The sequence below is a fragment of the Papio anubis genome, chromosome 5 (genome assembly GCF_008728515.1).
Source record: "Papio anubis isolate 15944 chromosome 5, Panubis1.0, whole genome shotgun sequence".
Lineage (NCBI taxonomy): Eukaryota > Metazoa > Chordata > Mammalia > Primates > Cercopithecidae > Papio > Papio anubis.
In genome coordinates, this window is record NC_044980.1 from 39786053 (window position 1) to 39807963 (window position 21911).

Sequence of the window (21911 nt, forward strand, 5' to 3'; positions counted from 1 at the left end):
TTTGTTCTCATTGGTTTCAAAGAACATCTTTATTTCTGCCTTCATTTCGTTATGTACCCAGTAGTCATTCAGGAGCAGGTTGTTCAGTTTCCATGTAGTTGAGCAGTTTTGCTTGAGTTTCTTAGTACTGAATTCTAGTTTGATTGCACTGTGGTCTGAGAGACAGTTTGTTATAATTTCTGTTCTTTTACATTTGCTGAGGAGTGCTTTACTTCCAACTATGTGGTCAATTTTGGAATAAGTGTGATGTGGTGCTGAGAAGAATGTATATTCTTTGATTTGGGGTGGAGAGTTCTGTAGATGTCTATTAGGTCTGCTTGGTGCACAGTTGGGTTCAATTCCTGGATATCCTTGTTAACTTTCTGTCTCGTTGATCTGTCTAATGTTGACAGTGGGGTATTAAAGTCTCCTATTATTATTGTGTGGGAATCTAAGTCTCTTTGTAAGTCTCTAAGGACTTGCTTTATGAATCTGGTTTCTCCTGTATTGGGTGCATATATATTTAGGATCAATTCCTGATGAATTGATCCCTTTACCATTATGTAATGGCCTTCTTTGTCTCTTTTGATCTTTGATGGTTTAAAGTCTGTTTTGTCAGAGACTAGGATTGCAACCCCTGCTTTTTTGTGTTCCATTTGCTTGATAGATCTTCCTCCATCCCTTTATTTTGAGCCTATGTGTGTCTCTGCCCGTGAGATGGGTCTCCTGAATACAGCAAACTGATAGGTCTTGACTCTTTATCCAATTTGCCAGTCTGTGTTTTTTAATTGAACTATTTAGTCCATTTACATTTAAGGTTAATATTGTTATGTGTGAACCTGATTCTGTCATTATGATATTAGCTGGTAATTTTGCTCACTAGTTGATGCAGTTTCTTCCTAGCATCGATGGACTTTACATTTTGACATGTTTTTGCAATGGCTGGTACCTGTTATTCCTTTCCATGTTTGGTGCTTCCTTCAAGATCTCTTGTAGGGCAGGCCTGGTGGTGACAAAATCTCTCAGCATTTGCTTGTCTGTAAAGGATTTTATTTCTCCTACACTTATAAAACTTAGTTTGGCTGGATATGAAATTCTGGGTTGAAAATTCTTTTCTTTAAGAATGTTGAATATTGGCCCCCACTCTCTTCTGGCTTGGAGAGTTTCTTCCGAGAGATCTGCTGTTAGTCTGAGGGAGTTGCTCTTCTTGAGGACTATCTTTGTGGCATTTTCTGTATTTCCTGAAATTGAATGTTGGCCTGCCTTACTAGGTTGGGGAAGTTCTCCTGGATGATATCCTGCAGAGTGTTTTCCAACTTGGTTCCATTTTCCCCGTCACTTTCAGACACATCAATCAGACGTAGATTTGGTCTTTTCACATAATCCCATATTTCTTGGAGGCTTTGTTCATTTCTTTTTACTCTTTATTCTCTACACTTCTCTTCTTGCTTCATTTCATTCATTTGATCTTCAATCGCTGATACTCTTTCTTCCAGTTGATTGAGTCGGTTACTGAAGCTTGTGCATTTGTCACATAGTTCTCGTGTTATGGTTTTCATCTCTATCAGTTCTTTTAAGGTCTTCTCTGCATTGACTATTCTAGTTATCCATTCATCCATTCTTTTTTCAAGGTTTTTAGTTTCTTTGCGCTGGTTATGTAGTTCCTCCTTTAGCTCTGAGAAGTTTGATCGACTGAAGCCTTCTTCTCTCAATTTGTTAAAGTCATTCTCCATCCAGCTTTGTTCCGTTGCTGACGATGAGCTGCATTCCTTTGGAGGGTGAGATGCGCTCTGATTTTTTGAATTTCTAGCTTTTCTGCACTGCTTTTTCCCCATCTTTGTGGTTTTATCTGCCTTTGGTCTTTGATGATGGTGACATACTGATGGGGTTTTGGTGTGGGTGTCCTTTCTGTTTGTTAGTTTTCCTTCTAACAGTCAGGACCCTCAGCTGTAGGTCTGTTGGAGTTTGCTTGAGGTCCACTCCAGACCCTGTTTGCCTGGGTATCAGCAGTGGAGGCTGCAGAAGATAGAATATTGCTGAACAGCGAGTGTTGCTGTCTGATTCTTGCTCTGGAAGCTTCATCTCAGGAGTGTACCCTGACATGTGAGGTGTGAAGTGTCAGTCTGCAACTCAGTTGAAAATGCAGAAATCACCCATCTTCTGTGTCACTCACACTGGGAGGTGGAGGCTGGAGCTGTTCCTATTTGGCCATCTTGGGCATGCCGACCATTATATTTTTTAACGTCTTTTTTTGTTTATTTGTTTTCCATCTTTTCCCCCTCTGTTTCATTCTAAATATTTTCTTTTCCTTTTTATTATTTTTTATTTGTTACAGTTTATTGTGCAGGCTGTAGTGCAGTGGTGTGATCTCGGCTCACTGCAACCTCCGTTCCCAGGTTCAAGCGATTCTCCTGGCTCAGCCTCCTGCATAGCTAGGACTACAGGTTGCAGCACTGCATCTGGCTAATTTTTGTATTTTTAGTAAAGATGGGGTTTTGCCATCTTGGCCAGGCTGGTCTTGAACTCCTGACCAAAAGTGATCTGCCTGCTTTGGCCTCCCAAAGTGCTGGGACTACAGGCATGAGCCACCACACCTGGCCTCATTCTAAATATTTTCAATTGACCTATCTTCCAATTTATTAATTATCTGTATATTTCTCTATAATCTCCTTTTAAGAACTCTATTATAGAGTTTGAAATTTTATCAATTTTATTTTTCAACTTAAAAAACAATTTTATATATATGTATATTTTCAAGACAAGTTTTACCCCTGTCACTCATCCTGAAGTGCAGTGGTGCCATCTTGGCTCACTGTAATCTGTGCTTCCTGGGCTCAAGCAATTCTCCTGTCTCAGCCTCCTGAGTAGCTGGGATTATAGATGCTTGCCACAGTGCCCAGCTAATTTTTGTGCTTTTTAGTAGAGACAGGGTTTCACCATGTTGCCCTGGCTGTTCTCAAACTCCTGAGCTCAAGTGATCTGCCTGCCTCAGTCTCCCAAAGTGCTGGGTTTATAGGTGTGAGCCATCGTGTCTGGCTATTTTTCAACTTTAGAGGTTTCATTTGTCTACTTTGTTATTGCATAGTGAATTTTTAAATTCATAACTTCATTTTTAGAGCAGTTTTAGCTTACAAAAAATTGAGTAGAAAGTACAGAGAGCTCCCATCTACTTCCTTACTTCCCAGTCAGTTTCCCTATTAGGTATTAATATCTTCCATTAATGTGGTTTATTTATTATAATGAATGAGCATATATCTTACATTATTATATTTAAAAATATTAAAATTTTTTCTTAAAGTATTTTTAAGCGATATTTTGATATGTGCAAATAAGAGTAAATAACACACTAATTACTTCAAACATTTATGTTTACTGTTTTATATTTTCTAATTCTCTGTTGTAATTTTCCATCTTGTCATTTAAAAAAATATATTAATTTCAGTTGTTTCAGGGCCTGTATCTGTTAATTTCATTATTTAGATAAGTCTGTTACTCTAAGTCTGTTTCTATTTTTTTTTTTTGGTTAGAATTTGGCCAATTATTGTCTTTTTGAATGTTAAATTAGTTTTAGTTGAATGTCATACTTTACATATGAAAATTTAAAAATTGGATGATGCTATCTTCCTCTAGAGAAGACTAACTTTTGTTCATGGCAACCAGTGAGGATGGCTTATGTCTGGGTTATCTCTATTCCAAGGATGTGGCCATTAAGGGATTCCAACTGAAGGTATGGGCTTCTACCTGGCCCCTTCTTTTTGACAGGACTGTACTCTAAGTTTTAAAACCCTGGTCCTGTCAGACTGTTAAAAACTTTTTATCTTTTTAGCCTCTGAGCTGAAGTTTTCTCCTCAGTCTAGCAGCTTTTCAGCATATTTTCTTTTCTTTTTTTTTTAATTTACAAATACCTCAAGGAAAAATGTGTTACCAAATGTAAATGTAATCACCACATTAGATTTCCCTTCTCTCTGAAATCTTGGACTTTCAAACTTACGCTGCCTTGTTAGTGTTCCAATTCTTTCAGAAATATTTTTCCTTTTCATTTTGTACAGTCTTTCTATTGTTCGTCTTGGTAGGAGATTTATTGTTAAAACAGCAAACGCATTGGAAACAAGCAAATTCAATACTAGATTATGAAGTTTTGGAGGGCATAAGATGTGACTTGTACCTTGCTGTGTCCCAAGCAGTACCCAACATATTTGGCAAAATATGGGCACTCAAAAAATGCTGTGGATTTTTGTATATATTCATGGGGTACTAGCTCAATTTTGCTACACTGATATATCTCATTGTGGTGAAGTCAAAGCCTTCAGTGCATCCATCAAATGCTGTTTTTGAATGAATAAATGAATGAATGGGTTTTCTGATGACAATGCTGTAAAGATACAGCAATACTTTGTAGAATATTGTCCAAAGTCCGTTAGAGATATTAGCGAGATTTTTTTTTTTTTAAATCGTGAATTCTGACTTGCTGTTTATACTATGTGTCTTTTTTCTTTTTCTCCGTTCTTTTTTGAAGTAAGCAATTTGAGCTAATGAATGTAATTGAGTGAGAAAGAATATGGATGAAGAATTAGGGAACACTGAACACTTTTATGTCTGCAAGGTTAAAGGTGGTGCTTTAGCTGTGTGTGGTGGCATGTGCCTGTGATCCCAACTACTCAGGAGGTTGAGTCAGGAGGATTGCTGGAGCCTGGGAGTTTTTAATTAAAAAAAATTTTTACTTTAAATTCTGGGATACATGTGCTGAACGTGCAGGTTTATTACATAGGTATACATGTGCTGTGGTAGTTTGCTGCACCTATCAACTCATCATCTAGGTTTTAAGCCCCGCATGCATTAGGTATTTTTCCTAATGCTTTCCCTCCCCTTTCCCCCATCCCTTGACAGGCCTCAGTGTGTGATGTTCCCCTCCCTGTGTCCATGTGTTCTCATTGTTCAACTCCCACTTATGAGTGAGAACATGCATTTTCTGTTCCTCTGTTAGTTTGCTGAGAATGATGGTTTCCAGCTTCATCCATGTCTCTGCAAAGGACATTAACTCATTATAGTATTCCATGGTGAATATGTGCCACATTTTCTTTATGCAGTCTATCATAGATGGGCATTTGGGTTGGTTCCAAGTCTTTGCTATTATAAATAGTGCTGCAATAAACATACATGTGCATGTGTCTTTACAGTGGAATGATTTATAATCCTTTGGGTATATACCCAGTAATGGAATTTTGGGTCAAATGGTATTTCTGGTTCTAGATCCTTGAGGAATCGCCATACTGTCTTCCACAATGGTTGAAGTAGTTTAAACTCCCACCAACAGTGTAAAAGCATTCCTATTTCTCCATATCCTCGCCAGCGTCTGTTGTTTCCAGACTTTTTAATGATCACCATTCTAACTGGTGTGAGATGGTATCTCATTGTGGTTTTGATTTGCATTTCTCTGGTGATCAGTGATGATGAGCATTTTTTAATATGTTTGTTGGCCACATAAATGTCTTCTTTTGAGAAATGTCTGTTCATATCCTTTGCCCACTTTTTGATGGGGTTGCTTGTTTTTTTCTTGTAAATTTGTTTAAGTTCCCCATAGAGTCTGGATATTAGCCCTTTGTCAGATGGATAGATTGCAAACATTTTCTCCCATTCTGTAGGTTGCCTGTTTACTCTGATGATAGTTTCTTTTGCTGAGCAGAAGCTCTTTAGTTTAATTAGATCCCATTTGTCAATTCTGGCTTTTGTTGCAATTGCTTTTGGTGTTTTAGTCATGAAGTCTTTGCCCATGCCTGTGTCTTGAACAGTATTGCATAGGTTTTCTTTTTGGGTTTTTATGGTTTTAGGTTTTATATTTAAGTCTTTAATCCATTTTGAGTTAATTTTTGTATAAGGTAAAAGGAAGGGGTTCAGTTTCTGTTTTCTGCATATGGCTAGCCAATTTTCCCAGCACCATTTATTAAGTAGGGAATCCTTTCCCCATTGCTTGTTTGAGCCCAGGAGTTTGAGACTGTAGTATACACTGATTAAACCTATGAATAGTCACTGCTCTCCAGCCTGGGCAACATAGAGAGACTCTGTCCCTAAAAAATAAATAAATAAATAAAAGTGGTGTTTTAATAATTTCAGATGGCAAAATATCTAACTGGATGAAAGTTAATGAAACTGAAATGAATACAGCCCAGGAAAATTCTGATGGAACATCACTAGAGTACAGAAATAAGTGACAGTTGTGAAAAGTTTGGTTTCAACAGTAGGCTGGGCATGAGGACTCTACTGGGGCTGTTCATTTTAAGTTGTCACATCGTTTTGAGGGGAGGGATGGGAGAGGGGGAGCTGTTTTGGTTTTAGTTATTCATTGGTCAATTACATGCCAGGCTCTGTGTGATATGTCTTTCAGTCCACCCTAACAGTGAACCCACGTCTTCTTCCTTGTCCTCTAATATGAAAAAGCAGAACAAGCGTATCAGCATCACATAAGCCTTTTTAAAAAGATGGTTTAGGAGAGCAATGACCCTTATATTTTGCTCTCTTTTATCTTTAGAAATTGCCTGTGTTCTACCTGTACTGATGGATGGCATACAGAGTCACCCCCAAAAACCTTTCTACACAGTTGGTGAGAAGGTGACTGTTTCCTGTTCAGGTGGCATGTCCTTAGAAGGTCCTTCAACATTTCTCTGTGGCTCCAGCCTTAAGTGGAGTCCTGAGATGAAGAATGCCCGCTGTGTACAAAAAGGTGAGTGGCTTCTGTGTCTATCCAAGGACACTTGTACCCAGGCAAGTGAGAGTCCTTGTGGCGACCTTCATGGTACTGTATCTCCATAGCTGTGAGTCATTCCCTCCATTCTTGCTCCCTAAAATGGAGGTCAGCTTGTAGACTGAGTAACAGATTTTCTTCACATGGCACAGAAAGACTCATGAATGTAAAGAAAGGCAAGGATAGCCTGGTGATTCTGAAACTTTTAACTTAAACCCTCCTTGTGAAAGATTAGCTTTATATCTGTTATGGTGCCAAGACAATAAAAGATTTTTAAATCCTGTTTTTTGTTGTTGTTTCCTCTTGATTTTTTTTCCTCTGCATTTTTCTTAAGTACAGAGTTGAGATCATAATTTATTTAAAGTTCTGTATGTTTCATTTTTGGGCTTTCAAAGAGTTTATCAGTATTTCTGAAATTGAAAATTTAGAAAGCATTTTTATTTAACACTTTAAAGCAGACATTATTGAAGGAAAAGTGTTGTGATTCATGAAATTGTTCTTAATGTGGAAACCCAAAAATCCAGTATTTTAACACCAATAAAATTTTAAAAAATGGTCTTTTAAGAACCTAAGGTAGAAAGGGTTTAGAAAGCCAAATTATTTCTTTTTAGAGGTAATTTTAGATGAGATGGATTTGTTTGAAAATAACCCATTTATTCTCTGTTTACATTTTTTAAATAAATGGAAAATATTATATTTGTGACAAAAATGAGAATGAAGAAAAACTCACTTGCATACTATTTTATTGATGTTATCTCTCTAGTATGTGATTTTTAATTAAGCACTGAAATTTATTTATTTTTTATTTTTTTTTTTTAATTTATTTATTATTATTATACTGTAAGTTGTAGGGTACATGTGCATAACGTGCAGGTTTGTTACATATGTATACTTGTGCCTTGTTGGTGTGCTGCACCCATCAACTCGTCATTTACATCAGGTATAACTCCCAATGCAATCCCTCCCCCCTCCCCCCTCCCCATGATAGGCCCCGGTGTGTGATGTTCCCCTTCCCGAGTCCAAGTGATCTCATTGTTCAGTTCCCACCTATGAGTGAGAACATGCGGTGTTTGGTTTTCTGTTCTTGTGATAGTTTGCTAAGAATGATGGATTCCAGCTGCATCCATGTCCCTACAAAGGACACAAACTCATCCTTTTTTATGGCTGCATAGTATTCCATGGTGTATATGTGCCACATTTTCTTAATCCAATCTGTCACTGATGGACATTTGGGTTGATTCCAAGTCTTTGCTATTGTGAATAGTGCTGCAATAAACATACGTGTGCATGTGTCTTTATAGCAGCATAATTTATAATCCTTTGGGTATATCCCCAGTAATGGGATGGCTGGGTCATATGGTACATCTAGTTCTAGATCCTTGAGGAATCGCCATACTGTTTTCCATAATGGTTGAACTAGTTTACAATCCCACCAACAGTGTAAAAGTGTTCCTATTTCTCCACATCCTCTCCAGCACCTGTTGTTTCCTGACTTTTTAATGATCGCCATTCTAACTGGTGTGAGATGGTATCTCATTGTGGTTTTGATTTGCATTTCTCTGATGGCCAGTGATGATGAGCATTTTTTCATGTGTTTGTTGGCTGTATGAATGTCTTCTTTTGAGAAATGTCTATTCATATCCTTTGCCCACTTTTTGATGGGGTTGTTTGTTTTTTTCTTGTAAATTTGTTTGAGTTCTTTGTAGGTTCTGGATATTAGCCCTTTGTCAGATGAGTAGATTGCAAAAATTTTCTCCCATTCTGTAGGTTGCCTGTTCACTCTGATGGTAGTTTCTTTTGCTGTGCAGAAGCTCTTTAGTTTAATGAGATCCCATTTGTCAATTTTGGCTTTTGCTGCCATTGCTTTTGGTGTTTTAGACATGAAGTCTTTGCCCATGCCTATGTCCTGAATGGTACTACCTAGGTTTTCCTCTAGGATTTTTATGGTATTAGGTCTAACATTTAAGTCTCTAATCCATCTTGAATTAATTTTCGTATAAGGAGTAAGGAAAGGATCCAGTTTCAGCTTTCTACTTATGGCTAGCCAATTTTCCCAGCACCATTTATTAAATAGGGAATCCTTTCCCCATTTCTTGTTTCTCTCAGGTGAAATTTATTTTTAATAGTGAGGATGAAGGACTAGATTTCATATGTGATGGTGTGAGATGAATTAGATGTTTCTAACTAAGTTCTCCATGCAGCAGGGTATGGAACACTCAGATACTGATGGTAGATATGGGTTGTGATGTTAAGTGGATGAGAGGCAGAACAATGGGCAAGGCGCAAGTCCTTGGAGTGCCCTTCCTGCCTGTCCTGATGTGCTCTTAAGTTGTCAAAGCCCCATCACAGGGGACAGTTGTTTTGTGTTCTGTAAACACTGAAGTATAAATATGAGTTTACTTGGGATATTTAAAGTAATGAACCAGTACTTATAATTCTAAAATGAAAGAGAACAATATACAGTTGATGAGGTTGCACTTTTGTTCCGAATGAGATTGTAGACTAGTCTGTCTAAAATGCTACTTCAGCTATTTTATGGCACAGCTTGGTATGAAGTTTCTTTTACCCAGTAGAAAATTCTATTAAAGTGGGTTTTAGTTAAGGATGTTTTTCAGATCTGTGTGTTTTTCTGAAGATGTGAATAATAGTAACTACTTTCAAGCCTATAACAAACAAAAAAGTCCAAGACTTACTAGCCTCCAAAGTTGATGTTTTAAAATGTTGGCTGTTCTAGTATTTAGTCTTTTTTTTTTATTGTAGTGAAACATACATAACATAACATTTACCATTTTATCCATTTTTAAATGTATAGTTCAGTGGCATTATGTAATTCCCATTGTTGTGCAACCATCACCACATTTTTTTTCATCTTCCAAAACTGAAGCTCTATATCCATTAAACATTAATTCCTCACTTTCTCCTACTGTCCTTGTAGTTAGTCTTGATGGGAAGAAATTTGCTTTGAAAATAGCAAAAGCACATATTTTGGTGGACCTTAAGAGTGTGTTTATTTGGTTAACCAAGTTCTAAAGTAACAAAGCTATGTTCTTCTTAAATGCAAAAATTCTTTGGGCTAGGTAATTCTATCAATTTTTTTTCACAAAGACATTAAAGACATTATACATATATACACACTTTTTTTTTTTTTTTTTGAGATGGAGTCTCGCTCTGTCACCCAGGCTGGAGTGCAGTGGTGCAATCTCAACTCACTGCAAGCTCTGCCTCCCGAGTTCACACCATTCTCCTGCCTCAGTCTCCTGAGTAGCCGGGACTACAGGTGCCCACCACTATGCCCAGCCAATTTTGTTGTATTTTTAGTAGAGACGGGGTTTTACCGTGTTAGCCAGGATGGTCTCGATCTCCTGACCTCGTGATCCACCTGCCTCAGCCTCCCAAAGTGCTAGGACTACAGGCATGAGCCACTGCGCCCGGCTCGACATTAAAATAATTTAAGCAAACTTTTAAAATCTAAAATTTCAGGATTTGTCCTAAATTTTTAACCACAGTGCAGAACTAATTTACATGGCTTGATCATTGATCTTAAGTTTTGGTACATCTAGATTAAGGCTTCTCAACCTCAACGCTATTGGAATTTTAGTCTGATAACTCTTTGCTATGGGAGCCTCTTCTGTGCGTTGCAGGGTATTTAGCAGCATCCCTGGTCTCTACTTACCAGTAGCATCCTCCTATGCCAATAACATTCTGCAGTTGTAAAAACCAAAGATGTCTCTAGTGATTTCCAGATGTCCCCTGGGGCACAAAACTGCCTCTGGTTAAGAAGCACTGATGTAGATAATACCATTTTTAAAAAACTTCATTTTGGAATAATTTTAGATTTCAGCAAAGTCACAGATATAATTTCTACACACCCTTCACCCATCTTCCTTAATATTAACATCTTATATAACACAACTTGGTTAAAACTAAAAAATTAATATTAGTACAATGCTATTGACTAAACTACACACTTTATTCAAATATCTCCTTTTTTACCACTAATGTCTCTTTTATGTTCTAGGGTCCAGTTCAGGGTACTATGTTGCATTTAGGATAATACCATTTTAAAGAGAAGTGTTTTTTATTTGTTTGTTTTTTGTTTTTTGCTTTTATTTTGAGACAAGTTCTTGCTTTGTTGCTCAGGCTGGCTGGAGTGCAATGGCGCAATCTCGGTTCACTGCAACCTCCACCTCCCGGGTTCAAGTGATTCTCCTGCCTAAGCCTCCTGAGTAGCTGGGATTACAGACACATGCCACCATGCCCGGCTAATTTTTGTATTTTTAGTAGAGACAGGGCTTCACCATTTGGCTTGGCTAGTCGCAAACTCCTCACCTCAAGTGATCCACCTGCCTCGGCCTCTCAAAGTGTTGAGATTACAGGCGTGAGCCACCGCACCCAGCCAAGAGAAGTGTTTTAATAATGAGTCCTGTTATTGAGACTGCTAGCCATGGCAGGCATACTTCACATTGCCACCATTTTTACAGGTTTATGAATGTTCACAAGATTGTAATGTCATGTCCAAAGCTCTTGAATTTTCCAAAGGCAGTATTCCATAGTCTGTGTATACATAAAAACATGCTCTTCAGATAAACTACCTTTATAGATATAGTAAATGACTATCTAGTTTTATGATGCAAAAGTATATGGCAATGAATTTCATTGTAATAAAGCTGTTAGGAGGTGAAAAAAATCAGGATGTTTTTAGATCATTCCCATTGCAATCAGGGATAGGTGAGGGGATGGCAGTCACATTATGCTCTTCTAAGCTGGACCAGGGTGTTTACCTGTCAAAATGGAAATGTTGACTGAATTGTCATTTTCTACAAAACACAAAGTTATAGAAAGGATTTTATTAATGTAAGGACCTCCAGACATTTATTCACTGTTGAGGGAGACCACTTAGACATTCATATGTAAAAGGCTATTGTAGATCTTCTCGGCATTCCGGGGAGTTCTCCATGTATAAGTCAAGTGATGTTGCTGCTTTCTGCCTCATTATGGGCAAAGCAGGCAGAATACAGTCCATACAACAAACAGTTTATAAGCACCAGCTTCTTGAAAGGGAACCACTTTATTTTCCTTGGATGCAGATCAGTGTAGAATTAAATCCTGCCTGGGCCAATTTGTTAAATGTGTGAAGTAGTAACAACTTCCTAACTTTTTTTACTCTTAATTTTCTGATTTCTTAGGTGGGCATTTGTTAGGGAGGCATAAATATCCCCGTGTATAAAAAGTGCATGACAATTATAAATGCTCACGAGACGGTAGCTATTACTACCAATGCAGTTATTTGTAATGTGGCTCTTGAAACTCTCTATAGCTTGCAAAATGTATTACAGCTTGATTATTATTACTATTGTTACGCGCAAATGCATTGCAGTTTGAGAATACTACAGACCCTGGTCCAGCAATTCAAATAACACCTTGTTTACTATGAAGAAGCTTTTCTCCTAATGACCACGTCTCCCCTATCCTTTTTCAGACAATCCTTTAACACAGGCAGTGCCTGAATGTCAGCGCTGGGAGAAACTGCAGAATTCAAGATGTGTTTGTAAAATGCCCTATGAATGTGGGTAAGTGCCGCCTTATCTCACTTCCCTGTCTTATTTTATTCATGATAAGGGATAATTTGTTAGATGCTAGTCTCTGTTGGATGGAAGGTGTAGCTTACCAAGAGTTAAGGGTCTTTGTTTGCATTTTGACGTAGTCCCATCTGCTGCCTGTTATTTGCCTGGATCACTAGGGTTGACAGCCATGACATTAAGCGTGTTCTAATCTGGCTAGTGGAGAAGGCTGCAGGACTACTTGAGCACTGCTTGTTTCATATATAAAATGGAGCAAAATGACAAAACTGTCAGCTGAGGATTTAGAACTTTAGAGGATTAGAGGATTAGAACTGAAATTCCTTTGGGACATAAACTCTTAAAGCGATACTGATAGGGAAACAGCAGCTTCTTTTGTTGATTCTTGAACCATCTTCTCTAGATTTGCACTGTTAAGAATGCCACCAACTTGAAATCATTCCATTGTAGGAGGATATCTGAAGTAGTTAGTACATGTCTGAGTCATGGTCCTAGTAGAATAGAGATGGCACAATTAAATTAGGACAAGAAAAGTTTTATTAGTGGGAATATTTACGAAAATGTGAAGAGAGGAAAGGAAATTACAAGTCCCATGGCAGTATTCCTAGACTGCTAACAGCTGGACCGTATAGTCGTATCCGGGTCCAAGGAGTAAGGAGAGGGACATTCAGGAAAAACTGGAGACAGAGAGGGCTGTGTGGAGATGGCCCTGAGGAGGAGCTGACACTCTCATTTTAGGGACCTCAGAGATCCCACAGGCATGAGCCAGGGAAATAAACACCTCAACTGCACTCTCTTTCCTGCCCCGAGTCTCCTGCTAGTTAACACTCACCACTGATCAAACTAACTGAAGCTAGATGCCGAGGAAGCCCACAGTGTGGCCCACACACGTCAGCCTCCCAGGCAGGTGGAGAAGAGTGGAAAGTGGATCTGGGGAGGAAATAAGAAATATCCAGCCCCTAGACTTACTGGTCGTTTTTAAAATTAAGAACTGACACATGACCTGGTGCGGTGGCTCACGCCTGCACTCCCAGCACTTTGGGAGGCCAGGGTGGTCCAATTGCTTGCACTCAGGAGTTCAGGACCAGCCTGGGCAACATGGTGAAACCCCTTCTCTACAAAAAATACAAAAGTTAGCTGCGTGTGGTGGCACACTCCTGTAGTCCCAGCTACTCAGGAGACTGAGGTGGGAGGACCGCTTGAGGCCAAGAAGGTTGAGGCTTCATTGAGCCATATTCATACCACTGTACTCCAGCCTGGGTGACAGAGCCAGACCCCATCTCAAAAAGAAAAAAAAAAAAGAACTAAAACACTAATTACTTGGTTGTGAATGATTTTAGTTATCAAAACCTATACCCAACTTCTTGAAGCTACAGTGGTTAATAGTTATCGTATATAGTAATTTCTGGTGTGAAGAAGAATATAACTAAATGGCGTGATGGAAATAGTGGTCAGCCTAGATACATTCTGATTCTAACATTCTGACTTTGCTGCTAATCTCTAACAATTATTGTTTATTTTGAGCCACTTTCATCCTCTTTCCAACTTCCCCATTTCATTTAGTTTATCTGCAACTCATTGTTAATAGTTATGGTATAAATTTCCATGTCATTCCATGGTCTCAGATACTGATGACAAGGTGGTATTGTAAGTTCTTTGCCCTTTCAGCTGTTGTAAGTAGTTCTATTTAAAGTTTAAATAAACAGATGAAAAGATAGACTCAAAACAACAGGATTTGTTTCTGTTTTATAAATAACTCCAAGTAAATTTAGCTTTTGGTAGAAGAGGAAAATATTTGAACTAAATAAAGCGTGTGAATATAGACTCTTTCTGACTCTATCTGGTATACAAAAATGCTGTGTTGTCTAAGGTTTCAGTGACAGTAATGTCCTCCTTGTCTATCAGCATTCAGAAATGTGGAGTTTTCTGATAGTGATGTTTCTAAATGGCTATTTTTTCCCCACTATTTTAGCACCAATACTTATGAAAAAGGTAACATATTTTATGGAAATATTTCTTTCTTTTTTTTTTTTTTTTGAGACACACTTTCATTCAGTCATCCAGGCTGGAGTGCAGTAGTGCAATCTCAGCTCACTGCAACCTCTGCCTCCTGGGTTCAAGTGATTCTCATGCTTCAGCCTCCCGAGTAGCTGGGATTACAGGTGTGGGCCACCCCACGCCCAGCTAATTTTTATATGCTTAGTAGAGATAGGGTTTCGCCATGTTGGCCACCCTGGTCTTCAACTCCTGACCTAAATGATCCGCCTGCATCGGCGTCCCAAAGCACTGGGATTACAGGATCCCAACCTTATGGAAATATGTCTAAACTATTTTGTAAACATAGATACTTTTAAAAGTAACATTGAAAAATACAGTTTCATCTTCCCATGATGATTTAGGGCCATCCATTTTTGGATGATGCTGTTTTATGGACATGAACTCTTGGCTGCTGGGCTGGGATGAGCTCATTTCTCCTGCAATTAGTGGTCCCATTTGACTATGATCACATTGAATGCTTGGTCTCCGCTGGCTTTCTGACTCCTTCTTTGTCAGCTGTTGTTAGCAGACCTTGCCTTCTCATCTAATTTGCTGTACCTGATCTGTTCTAGATGGAACTAGATCAATACTAGATATCTACACTTAGAAAAACTGTGAGCAAATAAACAGTAAATACAAATATGTTCATTTTGAAGACCTAAGTGAATTGGACCTAGGAATGAAGGGGATTTGAGTTTCCATCCTTTTTTTTTTTTTTTTTTGGCTGTGGGTGATAACATCTGGGGGCACCGAGCTCAGAGCATCACTTTTCATTTCTCCTCAGCTTTTAAGAACAAAAATCTTGTAAATAATGTCATTAAAAATTCTTTTCAGACCTTCCTTGGATGTATGTGCTCGAGATGAGAGAAGCAAAAGGATACTGCCTGTGACTGTTTGCAAGATGCATGTTCTCCACTGTCAGAGTAGAAATTACACCCTTACTGGTAGGGACAGCTGCACTCTGCCTGCCTCAGCTGAGAAAGCTTGTGGTGCCTGCCCACTGTGGGGAAAATGTGATGGTAAGGGGCCTTTCATATTTGTAAGTATAAGAATGCTAAAGTCACAGTACTGAGGATTTTAAAAATGTGGTTTCTAGTTTAGCAGTGGGCCGAAGCAGATACTTGAGGATGTTAAAGACTCAGAGTGATTTGGCAGTGCACTGACCTCTCCTATACCCCTCACTGGAGAGGGACAGAGATCACAGACCTCAGAGGATAAGAGTCCATTCCTGATGTGGGAATGTTCTCCCAAACAGGGGTGATTCCATGCCACCATCATGATTTTTACTCTGTCCTTGTATTATCCATATTGTGTACTCATTTTTTAAAAGTCTGGCATAAAAGTAACTTTAAAATGAAAACTTTATATCACGTCCTTAAAAGGAGGTATCGCTTGCCATAAATACTAGGTAACTATAAAAGTTATATGTAATGGAACAAAATAAAGTTGTGGATTCTAGCCAGATACTGGTCCAATATTGACTGTACTGTTTCTCTGTGAGTTTAGCAAGTGTTAGAGGGGTGTTAAAAACATACTAGGACCAAGCTGACACTTTCTTCTGGAAGTAATCAGACGGATTTGAAGAGAATAAAAGAGGTTACTTTCTCATGTTGTGATTCAATATTTGCTAATGCTATGTTTAAGTAGCACTTACAGTGATCTTGCCTTACCCCCAAGGGCACGGCAAACCTCCCATGGTTTGGGCAATACTATGAAAGGGGAACAGCTGGATCTCCAGAGCCAAGTTACTGCCTGGGCTTCCCTATCTATAAATTTGGGAGCTGGACTCTATGACTTGTAAGGTGTCTGTTGGCTCTTCACTCTCTGCCCTCTTGGCCAGTACCTGCTGGCACCTGTCCCCTCACTCCCTCACGGTTTGCAGCACAGACTGATGACATATGTGACTCTAGCCGTGTCTGGGACACTTTTGGTTAGGCGGTCACCACTGTCTGCTGGCTGACCTTGTTACTCATCTTTGAAAGACTCCTGGCTGGCGTATTCCAACCATGGACTTTCCATGCACAGACTCCTTGTCTCCCTAACTCATTTCTGGTTTGTTTTTCGGGATTTGTAGCCTTTTGCATGTCATACTCTCTCTCAAAGCAAGTTAAGTTCTCTTTTTTCCTCTCCTCTTTAAGTCTTGATTTGGTTCTTTGTTGAGGGCTTCTCATTTGACCTTCATTGCTGGCTCATATGGACAGCAGCATGTATGTATGAGATAGTTAAAGAGCTCTTGACTTGGATAAAACCACCCCATGTGGGTCTAACCAATAGAAAGCCTGGTACCAACTTCAAAACCTATTCCTTTGGAGTGGAGCAAAATGCCCCAATTTCCTGGTCCTACTGCTTTTTCAGGGGATAATTTATTATATCATTCCAGGCAGGAGCTTCGATAGCTCTGGTCACCACATTATTACTTTGGAGGTGATGTGCTTTGACTCCCCCACCTCCATAATGTGCCATTAAGCCTCTTTCACTTACTTTTCCAGCTGAGAGCAGCAAATGTGTCTGCCGAGAAGCATCGGAGTGCGAGGAAGAAGGGTTTAGCATTTGTGTGGAAGTGAACGGCAAGGAGCAGACGATGTCTGAGTGTGAGGCGGGTGCTCTGAGATGCAGAGGGCAGAGCATCTCCGTCACCAGCATAAGACCTTGTGCTGCGGAAACCCAGTAGGCTCCTGGAAGCCCTGGTCGACTTGCTCAGAATCCAGCAGGCAGCTGGGGCTGAGTGAAAACATCTGCACAGCTGGGCACTGGACAGATTTCCTTCTTCTCCAGTATCTACTTTCCCCCTCAGCTCCCAGCCATCTGTAAAAACACAACCCTTTGTTCTCCCAAATCTGAATCAAATTACTCTTTTGCCTCCTTTTTAATGTCAGTCAGGATATCAGCCTTTGCACAGGCTGGCTGCGTGTTCTTGAAAAACATGTTACCTTCTGTGAGCCTTGGTTTTTTCAAATCTGTAAAATTAGAGGATTGCGCTAAAGAAACTTGAATGTTCCATTTAGGCCTATCATTTTATTAAGTATGATTGACACAGCCCATGGGCTAGAACACACTCTACAAAATGACTAGGAAAACAGAAAGAATATGATTTCCTGATTAGAGAGGTTGATTTTCCTCAATGAAACCAAATACAAGGAGGACCTTGAACAAAAATGACAGATACAAAGTATTTCTATCCTGAGTAGTAATCTCACACTTCATCCTACCGAGTCAACCACCACAGATAGGAATTCCTTATTCTTTTTTTTTCTTTTTTTTAAGACAGAGTCTCACTCTGTTGCTCAGGCTGGAGTGCAGTGGCGTGATCTCATCTCACTGCAACCTCTGCCTCCTGGGTTCAAGCGATTCTTGTGCCTCAGTCTCCCAAGTAGCTGGGATTACACATGCCCGCCATCATGCCCAGCTAATATTTGCATTTTTAGTAGAGATATGGTTTCACCATGCTGGCCACGCTGGTCTCCAACTCCTGACCTCAGGTGATCTGCCCACCTTGGCCTCCCAAAGTGCTGGGATTACAGACGTGAACCACCACGCCTGGCTGGAATACTTATTCTTGTTGGGAGAATGAACCACTAAAATGTCAAAGCAGAATTCATTATGCGATGGTCACAGAGGTGTCTTGTCTGAGAACAAATACAATTCAGTCTTCTCTTTGGGGCTTTAGTATGTGTCAAACATAGGACTGGAAGTTCGCCCTTCTTTTTTCTTTTGAAAGAACATCAGTTTCTTTTGAAAGAACAATCAGAGATTGTGCATTTGGGAATAGTTTTCCCTAATGTGGATACAGTCCCAGAGTTTTCAGCGAGTACACAGGTAGATTAGTTTGAAGCATTGACCTTCTATTTATTCCTTATTTCTCTTTATCAAAACAGTGTCTGTGGGAGGAGAAATGAGAGAGCTTAAATGAAATGTAAAATATGCTTTATTATACAAATACTGTCTCTGTATTGTTCTGACCCTGGTAAATATATTTCAAAACTTCAGATGACAAGGATTAGAAAACTCATTAAAGATACTATTCTTCAGAATTGTTTCATTTGTATTATGTTTCATTTTAGAGAAGATTTTCATGATGAATGGTTAATGTGCTCTCGCCTGAAGTTTTATGTCTGATCCAGATCTAGCTTTTTGTATCAAAGTGTGCCTTAAGGGAAGATGCAGACACAATATGTTGAAGTTATAAGGAGGCAGGTTTCAACTGGTTAAAAACAATGGCATTCAGACATTGCAACTGAAATTCTTAGAGGTTATTACAGAGTTAATTTCTACCCCGGATGGGAGGACGCATTTGAAAATGCAGACCCTGAGACAAAAGGTTGAACAAGTAATTCATTTGGAAGGAAATACCTCAGTATCCTTCCAATAATTTCTCCTCTTAGCTTAAGCTAGTATGAAGTTAGATTCCTACCGCTTATGTATTACCATACCCCCTTCCTAAATAATACAGAGGATAGGGTCAGCATATCAAATATCATCAGAGATTGAGGTCTGAAAAAAAAGGAAATGATTAAATGTAACTAAGAGGTTTGAGAAGGGAATTTTAGCAGAGTTATTGAAGGAGAAGTCAAGGATTAATGAATTGTTGGCGAAGGAGAGGAGCAGTGAATGTGGTCATGAAGAGGTGTTGTCTTGAAATACTGTATTTTTTTCTCCTTTTCTTTGCTGAGCATTCTTGTGCTGACCTTTCCTCTAGTTCGACAGAGGCATTCACAATTGCCTACGGAGAATTAGGATTGTTGCAGCAGGTCAGCAAGGGGAAAGTCATTTTTAAGATTAAATTTTTAAAAATGTTTTGAAACTTCCAAAATAAGTTCTTGAACACCTATGGAGAGGCTTTGAGGAAAGCTAAGAGAACGGCTTTATACCACAAAAATCAATGGAAAAAGAATAAAGAGTGTGAGAATTCCATCTGCCTGCCCTTCCCTGTGCCTCAGATCAGGTGAGGGTCATCTGGGTTGGAAGGGGATAGAGCCTTGGAGGAGGCAGAGGGCAGAAAGCATTGCTGAGATTAAAGTCATTTGGCCCTCAGAAGGAACAGATAGAGAGAAGGAAATTGGCTGGTGCGTTAATCATCACTAGCTGCAGGGAGCTATGTGGAGGCCAAGGCACATCCTACAGATCATCGCTTACCACTCATGAGGATGCTACAAGTTACCTGGGCAGAGAAGGTGCCTGGGAACGTTACATTGTTAAGAGACTGAAGACACTTTGGAAGGCTCATTATCATCATGCCAAAGCTACTTAATCCTATAGGGTCACAAGGGGGTCCAGTCAGTGGGCTTGAATGCAGCTTTATATAATGCCTGACTTCAGGAGTTGCTTTTGGTGCTATCTGTGCACAGAAGAGTTTCGGGACTTAGAGTTCAGTTGTGGCCCCTTATTAAATACTTTCACAATGCACACGTGGGTTGTTTATAGCCTAATGATACACCAGTCGTGAGCCCGTCATGTTAATCCCTTTTCTCTTAGGGATGCCAGGCAAAACTTTTTCTGTAAAAAGAAAATTCTATTTTACTATTGCTGAAAATTCCTTGACCTCTCTGTATTCCCAGTTGACTTGGGTAGCTGATTATTTTGTAATAGACCCTCAAGCCAACATCACATGTACTTTGCTTTTAGGTCAATGTCTCTCTGTCTTGGACATCATTGATCTGCCATGTACCTAAGTCCCCTTCCCTGGAATTCAGTGCAAGTCTCCTCTCATAGAGATGCATGGAAATAACAGTGATAAAAGAGCATTTCCTAGGTTTGTCTTTTCACAGGAAATTGTCCTCAGCCTATGAATCAAAAAGAACATTTTCACCTTCCTTCTTCTCTGCGTACCTTCTCACCTCCAGCCCACCCCTTCTGAAACAACGGCACACTGGTCTTGTTAACCCTTGGTTGAGAAAGCCAATTTTTCTATGTGATTGATATCTTGAATGTAAATCTAGAGCTTTGCCTTCACAGCCTGACAGGAATAAATAAAAAGACAAATCGTAGGCTCTTTGGTTGTCACAGCAGGGGCTCCTATCATGGCATCAGCTTTGTGTCTACAAATGTGTGAATGGCCTGAAAGGCCAAGGAAATTGAAAGTCAGGCATAAACCTTTCTGTTTTCTCAGATATTAACGGAAATTGCCTCCTACTGAGAGGTTGCTTTTCTGGCTTAGCGTTCTGAGAGAAAAACAGGCCATTCTGTTTCTAACACAAATATTGAGTACACTTTAACTAGTCCATCAAGGAAGAAAAATCTCAGTAATGATTGGCTGTTTAGCATGGACATGGGCACAGATTCATTACATGTGGCAGAGAAAGGCACTTTTGAGGAAATCCGGTTCCCAAATCCCCTATAGCTTGGTGAAAATAGTGACTTATCCTTATGGTTCTAAGCTCCTCATTGCTCAGTACACTGGCTGTATATGCTTAATAAAATGCCCATTTTACAGTCACTTTCCAGTCTCACAGCTAGTTAGCAGAAAGTCTAGTCTTAAAGAATCTGTTTATCTCCCAGAGTAGAGCTCATCCTGTTTCACTCCAGCACTGGCCCCTTTACTATCTTGTAGACCTTGTGGATATTTTATGCTAGTTGTGTCTTGCCAGACAGCAGCATAGTTAATGAGTCGTGTAGGGGTGATTTCTTGCTATAGTATAGTGCTAGTATTATGAAATGCCAGCATAGACTTAAATAAGCAAGACTTTTCTTTTGTTCCATGGGTAGTATGATCCTCCTAATTATCTTCCTTCCTTGTGTTGAATATAGATGGAAGTTTCCTATAAATTTCCCTGTGGGGCATTGATTGAGGGTGAGAAAGTTGAAAATTGTGGTAGACAAGGAGCCAGAAGGCTTAAGGAGGAAGCTTAGCAATTACTGAGATCTAAACAATGTTGACAAATAGGCCTAAGTTTTGGAAAAGTTGATCTTGGGACTTTGGCTTATGAAGAGACTGCTAGTCCTGCTTCTAACAGTGGAGGTGACTGCAGCCAACAGTTCTTTTGGATGTATACTGGGAATTATGATCCTGCAATAAACATTCTTTCCCTTTAGATGGGAGAAAGGAGGGGACTGTCTTAGTTGGTTCAGGTCTCTATAACAGAATAACACAGACTGGGTGGCTTAAACAACATTTATTTTTCACAGTTCTGGAGTCCAGGAAGCCCAAGATGACAAATTTAGCATCTATTGAGGGCCTGCTTCCTAGTTTGCAGATGGCCACCTTCTTCCTGTGTCCTCACATGGTGGACAGAGAGTGAGCTCTGGTTGCTTACTCTCCTTATCAGGGCACTAACCTCATCAAAAGGGCCCCACCCTCATGACTTCATCTATACCTAATATCCCCCAAAGAATCTACCTCCAAATACCATTGTATTGGGGATTACAGCTTTAACATATGAATGGGTAGGTGGACACAAACATTCAGTCTGTAGTAGAGACTGTGAACTGGTGTGATTTTTTGGGTGAAACTATTGCTTCATTCAGTGAGTTTGTGAGGAATTTTGCTTCAAAGGTTGCCCTTTGGCAATCCTGGCAAGTAATGCAAAGAGATCAAACTAAATTTGTAAATCTGATATATTGTGTCTGCAGATGATGGGGAG

General features: G+C 39.5%; 1 protein-coding gene across 1 annotated transcript in view; it reads left to right on the plus strand.

The window, feature by feature from the left end:
* C7 (complement C7) overlaps positions 1-18365 on the plus strand; it is an 81757-nt gene extending 63392 nt beyond the window's left edge. Inside the window, exons 15-18 of the mRNA XM_003899617.5 lie at positions 6506-6697; positions 12198-12288; positions 15169-15353; positions 16824-18365. Of these exons, the coding sequence (XP_003899666.3) occupies positions 6506-6697; positions 12198-12288; positions 15169-15353; positions 16824-17005 (650 nt within the window). The 3' untranslated portion in view covers positions 17006-18365. The remainder of the gene's footprint in view (positions 1-6505; positions 6698-12197; positions 12289-15168; positions 15354-16823) is intronic.
* Positions 18366-21911: the final 3546 nt, after the last annotated feature.